The sequence below is a fragment of the Chaetura pelagica genome, unplaced genomic scaffold (genome assembly GCF_000747805.2).
Source record: "Chaetura pelagica isolate M959 unplaced genomic scaffold, ChaPel_1.0 scaffold174, whole genome shotgun sequence".
In the NCBI taxonomy this organism is placed as follows: domain Eukaryota; kingdom Metazoa; phylum Chordata; class Aves; order Apodiformes; family Apodidae; genus Chaetura; species Chaetura pelagica.
In genome coordinates this window covers 3,295,140-3,303,458 of record NW_009953722.1, presented here as the reverse complement: position 1 = coordinate 3,303,458, position 8,319 = coordinate 3,295,140, and the positions used below count along the sequence as shown (strand labels likewise).

The following is an 8,319-nucleotide window of genomic DNA, read 5'->3' as shown; positions in this document are numbered from 1 at the left end:
ATAACAAAGGAAATGTGAATAAAAATAGTTTGCTACATTGGAGATTTAAAACAATATTTGGTATTAAAGAATCTGTTGTGAATGTGATAGAAAATTAGTAGTGTGGAGCAGTGCATATATTTGAGGTGGTGATTTGTGAAGTAGCCCAGTATTGCCTTAAATAAAATCACATTTCATTTCTTGTTTTATACATGTGATCTTATAAAGGTTATTTTTGTTTCTGTAACTTAGATTGGTGTATAGTTTAATTTTTGTTAAAAAAAAACAACAAACAAAACAAAAAAAACTTCAGAAACCGGTTTTGTAAATAGTGGGTTTATAAAACAGATGGTTTATTTTGATAATACCAGTTTGGTATCTATCTATCTATAAAATACGTGAGTCCTTTTGCCATACCATAAAAACTGAATAAACAAGGCACTTTCTGAAAGGGAAGTGAGATTGTGATCTTGCAGATAAACTCGGTGGTTGTGCTGTATTGATGGCAAAGGCTCTCTGTGCTCTTCTGCCTCTTGCTGACTGTACTGGGCAGTGCTCCGGCCTCCTTGCTCTTTCCCACCCTGGAACGCACCTCGGAAGCGCTGCTTGTGGTGCCCAGGATTCAAGCGATTTCTCTGAATGCTGCTAACTGAAATGAGAGGTATCCAGTTTGTTGAGTAACCAAAAGCACGAGTGTGTTGCTGGGAGGAGCTGTCAGTGGCCAGGAATCTACCGTGTTGGTTTTCATGCGTGGTTGTGCTGAGATGGGGTGGCACAAGCCAGCTGGATTGTGTAGTACCAAACATTTTTCCTGGATTATTCTCACGATGGGATGTGACCTACCTTCAGTGACATAAACAGTCTTTATCTTTGGAGAGATTAGGTTGATTTGGTTTTTTTTTCTATAAACTTGTCTTGGCCATCTAAAGCTTTGCATTAAATGCTACACTTGATTGCTCTTCACCTATTCACCTGGAATCTTTGACAGTTTACTTGGATGTGAACGCAGAGGACGCATTCCTAGGACCAAGTGTGTGAGAGTGAGGATTGTGCATGAAAAAGCAGAAAGGCAACAGCATTTCAACGTAGGTGTAGCCCTTGGTTTGCTGTCTGGTGCTAAACTGCATAGTGTCTCAGAAAGCCTGTGCTTCCATTTGAACAGAGCCTGTTCCCTCCTCCTGCTTTCCATCCTTTCTGAGTGACTAAACTGATAATTCTGCCAAGTTAGTAAATCAAAGGTGCAGTCTGAGAATAATAAAACCAAAACAAATCCTGGCATTTTAGCTCTGGAAGAGATCATTGTAGTTGCTGTGAGGGCAAGTCTTGTTCTCAGATGTGCCTAACTCACTGTCAACAGACCTCACAACTGTTCATTTTTAGAAGAATTTTGTGTTGTGGAAGTTAAATAGTTTCAACAGTGACATTCCCAGTGGTAGCTACTGTATCAATTTCAGTTTTTAGCCTGAGAATAGCATACCAGTATTTAGTTACACGGTGCTATACTAGAATGCTATTTTTAAACAAAGGGAAAAAACCCAACAGTATCATAAATATCCAGGAATTAATTTCTGGTTCAGATCTGAATGTAGTCTCTGAACTGCTGAGACTGAAACTTTTAATATTAAACCTTGTTCTTACCCCAGTTAATTCAACTGATTGGGTGCTGTACCAATAGTCAGTGTCCTCCATGGCACACTCCCTTTTAGGTGGATACTGACAGCCTACCCACCAGCTGAGCTAGTACAGTATTTGTTTTCCTTTTTTTGTTAAAAAAAAGAAGTATTTTTAATGGAAAGCAGGGAACCAAAGGCAGGATCTGATTTAAAATGTCATGGACTGCAGAGGGCACTGTGGTTTGGGAAAGCCACCTACAAAAGTTTGTGAGGAAATAAATGTGTTTGCATTTAGAAACTTTACCTTGAGTGATGCATAAAGCCTCCAGCTGTAGGTGTGGCAGCATGTCTGAAGGGACAGCCCTGCCCCTGGGGCTGCAGGGCAGGATGGGTGGCCAAGCCCAATTCCACCACCGCCACCTCAGTCCTTGGCTGCTGCAACATGGTGGGTGCTGCCGGGCCCTGCCCCACTGCCTGGTCCCTCTCTTGTCTTCTGCCTATCTCTTTCTCTTTCCTCCTCTGTGTCTCTGTCTTCCAGGCATGTCACCTATGAATTGTGCATTTGAGCAAAGACACTTTCTTCAAAACCTCTTGGCACCATCAGGAATGTGCTCACTAAACCAGTGGTTTTTGCTGATGGGGAAGCAACCACAGCAAGACGTCTTGAGTACAGACTGTTTTGTGACTGAAAGAAATCTTTAAACTGGCAGTTAACCTCTCTTTTGGTTAACTGTGTGTCTAAAGAAATCTTGTCTGAGTCCTGATTCAGTGTCAGTAGGAGCAGTGGGTTTGTCCTCACGTGTTTTGGAGCGGTTATTCTCTGGTTGTCCTAGTGTTCTGGCATGTCCTGTCTGCTGCTGTTGGATAGCCAGAGAGTGATGCTTTTACAGCTCACACTGAAAATGGACGTTGGCTTAGGTGAGGGGAAGCAGTTGGCTGTATTCTTGCAATTAGTTTCTGTGCCAAAGAATTAGTGTGGCCGGGGCTCCCAGCTGCACAGGCAGGCTACCCTGAGGCTTAGGCCACCAGGGCTAGAGGAGCTCCCTGAAGCAGGAGTTGGGGCAGCAGCTCCTGCTTCTGCCCTGCTTCTTTCTGTGACGTTTTTTACAAACCTCATCTGTCACAAGGCAAGGACATTACTTGGGTTTCAGAGAAAATGAGGATCTATCTAAGGGTTGGATCTATTAATGTTTGCAGAGATGTTTTGAAATATGAATGAGGTAAATATTTTTGTATAAAAGTGCACAGAGTGGTCATGGGTTTTTTCCACTACAGTATGGGCTCAGGCCAGCTTCCTACTAATTGCAATGCGATTGAGGAGACTGTACTTTTACACTTTAAAAAAGAAAAAGAAGCAACAAACATAGCACTTGAATTTTTTCATTATCATTTTGTCTGTCTGTGTGAATTGGAAGTTGAATATACAAAAAAAAAAGCCCTTAAACCTTTTGTTGAAGAACCTGACCTGTTTAGGGACTGAGCTTACCAACTCATTTGAACCAAAAATGTAAGAGCAAATTACTTCAGGGGTAGATGGATGAGTGAAATTTAAACTGAAGCACAAAGGAGTATAAGGTGGGAAAAGAGCTGTGGAAGGGGAGAAGCCAGTAAAAGACCAAATGCTGACCAAGAGCAGGGGAACAGAAAGCAAGTTTGTTCTCTCAGGTTAAGTAAAATCTGACAGAGCTGCCTTGTGTGATGCTCATTTCCCTTTCAATTTGTGACTCTGTGCAACACTTATCTTGCAGACAACGGTGTAAAAGCCTCCTGGCTGTTTGCCGTGAATGAGTTGGGGGTTACACAGAGTTGGTCCATAATAATTTTTCAGAATAATTCTTACATAAGGTACTGGATTTGTCAAAACCGAATTAGCCTCTGACAGTTGAAACCTGTTCATTTTGAAATGTATTTATTATTCTATGGCTGTTGAATATGGGTATTTGAAATGAAACCTAGAGTATACATTCCAAAGAAGTAAAGTTCTTGTTTCACTGGAAATTTTTTGGTTTAAGTGGGAAGCTCTGACCAGCCACACAGCTTTAGGGGATGTTTTAAAAACCTTTGATCCCCAACTTAACATAATTTTTCTATTAGAGACCAGCTAATGCACAAATTTCATCAGAAACCTGTGTTGGATAAACTGTGTTTGCTTCTCCTTGTTTTCTCTCAAATAAACCTTGCTTTTAAAAGAAATGAATAAACACTTTTTCATTAATGTGCTGTCTTAAAATCTGTCTTTAATTTTGGAAGCGTTTTTTTTAAATTTTGATAATGTTGCCATTGCCTCAAGAAATTATGTGTACAAAAGGTAATTAAGGGGTGGGGCTTTTCTAAGTTACTCAAAATATGGCAGTCCCAGCTACACAGGGCTGATGGGCAACGGTTTTGCTTCAAGCACTGCTTGGTGGGTTTTCTCCAGTAGCTGCAAAAGAGTTTCTAACTGCATTTCTGTCCTGAGCCACATCCTGTGTCTGTAGAGATTGAACAGAAATGTTCTGAATTGGGTGGAGCCTGTTACCTCATATACACACTGGCTCAGCATCACTCGAGGTGTAAAACTGTCACTGGCCACAAGTTGGGATCTGAGAGGCTGCTGTTGCTGCGAAGTTCAACGGCAGCAAATGTATTTTCACCTTTTATAAAAGCAGGTTTATTTTAGGAAAAAAAAAAAAAAAAAAAGGCTTGAAAATCACAGTCAAAAGCACGTAATTTATTAATTAGTTCTTACAGTTAATTCTGTAACTGCTGTCCCAGTACTTACAGAAGTAAGGCTTTGTACCCAAAGCTGGATTTTTTTGGAGCGAGAAAAAACCTAACATGCTTTTGCTACTGTTTTCTCCTCATTATCTTGGCACAGATAATAAAATTGGTTCAACATTCAGGCAGCAATAACAGTTAACAGGCTTTTGCTGTTGTTTCCGCTTATGTCCCAGCATGAACAATAAAACCAGTTCAGCATTCAGGCAGCTCCTTTTATTGCAGGTGGGGCTTTCTCTGAAGGGTGTGTTTTGATCAAGCTCAGTCCTGATGTATGTCTGAAGGTCTTTCATCCCAGCCTTGGAAAGAGAACACTGTCCTGAAGGAAGTCTTTTTGGGCACTAATTTCTGTCATTTCAAAAGTCCAGGTTCAAGAGAAAGCACATTTTACCTGATTTCTGTCCCTGTCCTGTTAGCCCAAGTGACACGTAATAAAGAGCAGAGGTGTTTTAAGAATGACCCTGACATGTGGGGGATAGGAATAATTATTTTTTTGCTTTGCTTCTACTGGAGTCTTTTTGTATCTCTAGATTTCACCTGTTTTTCTATGGCTGGGAAATCTGGAGGAGTAACACTATTTTCAGCCTTAGTAAAGGAACCTGATTTCAGGCTGCTGTATACTAGCACTACTGGCTGCTGTTCTGCCATGTTGTATGGTCTTCATTTCCCTGCTCATAGCCTAAGGAGTTGGGAATGTTCTTTTCCCTTAATGCCACAGAGCAGAAGGTAAGTCTAATGACTCAGGAGCTGCTTGGTGGAGGTGACCAGAAGTTGTCTGTATTCTCATATCTGCTGCCTGTGCCAGTTTGAGCAAGCACCTTCTCTTAACAGGATGCATTCTGATGGTAAACACCCTAAAACCAGGTCAATTCAAGACGCCAGCAGCCACTGCATGCCCATGCTTTCTGATGGCTATTTCAACAGGTAGCAGATCCACTCACCTGACAAATGCTGTACCACCACCCCTTGCTGTTTGGCGTCTTAATTGATCCCAGGTTCTTCCAACTTTCCATACAAAAGCCTCTTTTTGCTTCTACCAAAGCAAGTGTATGTAATACTCAAAACACAACTGGTTGAGCAATTGTTTCAGCATGATTTTTCATAAGCATCTGTGGTTTTATATTGAAACTTCATGGAATTTTCAGATTCTATGCCTCTTGTTTCAACATGAAGAGATCTGAATGATTCTATGTATGACCTATATAAGTTGACTGAATTTATCCACTCAAGTAAGGGGGAACTAATGGAGAAAAAGTATTCCCGACACAACTATCATTTCAGTTCTGTAACACACTGATTGGAAAAGTAATTTGTCAAATACAGCTTGTGAAATGGGAAAGTGGCCTCCAGCTGTCTTTCAAGTCAACAGGGAACTTTTCTCACGTTTGCCTTGTGTGTTGAGAGGCAAGGAAGGGGAGCTGCTGTGACCAGTGATTCCTGATTTCTGGCAATCACTTTTTGAACCTTCATGTTTCTGGGTGTACCTCTTCAGATAACATTTTATGGAGTATTTGAAAATGAGGTAACTCAGTTCACTTAGATTTAGTACAATGCACAAGCATGAAGTCGCCACCAAAAAATAGAGGAAAATCATCTTCTCGGTGGGTTTGGAAATATAGCAGTCTACAGTATTGGGACATGGTCTTATGTCACATTTCACAAGATGTGGCACTTTGAATCCATTGTACAATTTATAAAAAAGAACAAGAAAAACTACTTCAAATCCTGTTTTTAAAATAAGGCTGATAAGGTAAGTACACAGCAACCCACCATCTATCTGCCCTGGGCTTTTATAAAGTTTCTGGTTGTGGCGTTTCTCTCTATTCTCTCGGTAAGCAACATGAAAAACAACCAGGAGTGAAGGGGTGGAGACCATGATTAACTGCAAAGCCCAAAGTCTGATGTGGGAGATAGGGAAAAAATGGTCAAAGCAAACATTTTCACAACCAGGCTGCCTGATATTGCATTCAAATTCATCGTGCTCGTACTTCCAGATGTTTTCTGCTGCCACAATGTAAACCAGTAAGCGGAATAAGAACACAACTGCTACCCAAATTCTTCCAACTCCTGTTGAGTATTTATTCACTCCACTCAGCAGATCACGTAGAAATGCCCAGCTCATTTTTCTCCACAAGGAAGGAACTGCTGTATCAAAGAAACAAGATCAGAGAGATGCTTTTTCTTGGGTGAAGAGAAATAAGCTCGTTCGAGGTGAAATATAATGAGTAGCTGAAGCAAATTAAAATCATTGAACATTGAAAAAGGAAAATGGCAACAAACTACTCTTAGTTCTGATAACTTGTACCTTATGAGGCTACTAGACAAAATTTACTTGCTGTTAAAGTTGGTTTTGTCAAACAGGCTGAAACCTAATTGCCCTGCTAAACTGACCTCTGCAAATAAATGTTCCTGTTTTTCCCAAGGATCTCCTGAGCAACAGGTAGACCTTTCATCCCACAAGGTCGGGCTACCACTCTACCACTGAGGTGCACTCAACTTAGCACTGTCAGTTATGCAAATACTAAGTATAGTCAAATCAAATTTCACTTGCAAATTTATATAAAGGAGCAGTGTGTCCCGTAATAAGTTGACTACAAAAATGCAAGTTGTTTTCTTTTTGTCTGCTGTCTTAACTTCTCAGTGAACTTGTATAATATTTCAAATCCTGTCCTCCACTGGATGTTGTTTGTTGTGTTACTTACTGTTTAAGAAATGCACTAAACTTTACAACAAAGATGTTTTTATTACACAGTTTATTTTCTGTACAAGTCTTCCCCTGTCCTATCTCTGAAACACTTCTTTTGGAAGAGCTGTCTAAGGAGATATTGGAACCAGACTCTTCTCAAAGTCAAAAGAAGACCTGAGATCACCACCAAGAGCATCCAGTCACCTTCCCACCTGGCCCCACTGCTGAGTGCTGCATGGATCTTTGAGAATCTCAAGCTCTTTTGTAAGAGCAAAAAGTAAATGTATTCCCAGAAGACAGAATGTCCAGGAGACGTGAGGAGGGAAATCTGAGAAGTTTCCAAACCTGTGTGTTCTGTCTTTTAACGTCCTCGTGCCACCTACTGCTCCTTCAAGCTTTGCCTAGCAGGAGAGAAAATGCAGTCCTCTGTGGCTGCAGTGGCACATGCAAATCCTGCTGCCACTGCCATAGCTGTAGTCAGCACTTATGTTCATCCAACAAATTTATCGATGGCAAGTTTGAGTACATGAAGTAATCAGGCCACAGCTCCACAAAGGTCAGCACAGGCAGAAAGCTCTGCACTTGTTTTGCTGTCCCTTGATTCTGCAGCCCATCGTGACCTCTGCCTTTGGCCAGGTTTCTGCTGGAGAACAAGGTTATTTGCCTGTTTGTGTATTCCTGCATTGCTACCATTAGAGCTGGTGACTTACCTGAGGAGTTGAGCAACAGCTGTGGAAATTAATACATTGCTGGTTTATACTGAGAAGGATGTTGAGAAGAGATGTTCTCAGGAAGAGTCGTTACCAAGGTACTCCTTTATCCTGCAGGCAAAAAAGAAAAACAGAGGAATATCAGTTGACTTATATCCTAAACATCCACATGCTTTTAGATATGTTTGGCAGGGCGCTGACTTTGTAATTGGAGAGCTATTTCTGTCCTTCAAATCTGAAATTAGAGCTCAAGGAGAAGTTTGAATCAAGCTCTTCAAGACACGAGCACTAGGGCTTTAATGCTTTCTAGATAAATAATACAAAGTCAATGCATCGGTCTCAAAGGAGCTGAATAGCAAAGCATGAAGATGCTACTATAATAAAGCACAGGCAAGGAAATAAAACATTCCTGTGAGTGTGAATATTACCATGTATGAGCACATGTTGTGGATGAGCTGTCCTCTGGAGGAGATTTGAAGGAAAACATCAAAAGGCCTTTCCTAGGATTTTAAGATGTGGACAAACACTATAGAAGGGAAGATTGAAATTTGCTATTCCATGAAAAAGGAGTATG

General features: G+C 40.9%; 1 protein-coding gene across 1 annotated transcript; it reads right to left on the bottom strand.

The window, feature by feature from the left end:
- Positions 1-366: 366 nt before the first annotated feature.
- GJB7 (gap junction protein, beta 7, 25kDa) lies at positions 367-6,471 on the bottom strand. The gene is made up of 2 exons (XM_010000544.1): positions 5,772-6,471; positions 367-515 (listed from the first exon to the last, which is right to left on the bottom strand). The coding sequence occupies exons 1-2, from the start codon at positions 6,469-6,471 to the stop codon at positions 367-369; spliced, it is 849 nt and encodes a 282-aa protein (XP_009998846.1).
- Between the last annotated feature and the right edge of the window lie 1,848 nt (positions 6,472-8,319).

Excerpts from the sequence above, each read along its gene's own strand:
- GJB7 (XM_010000544.1), bottom strand. The coding sequence starts at position 6,471 with ATGAGCTGGGCATTTCTACGTGATCTGCTGAGTGGAGTGAATAAATAC. Across the intron at positions 516-5,771 it reads ATCAGGAATCACTGGTCACA|CAAGAGGCAGAAGAGCACAG; the intron begins GCAGCTCCCCTT and ends CAGTACAGTCAG.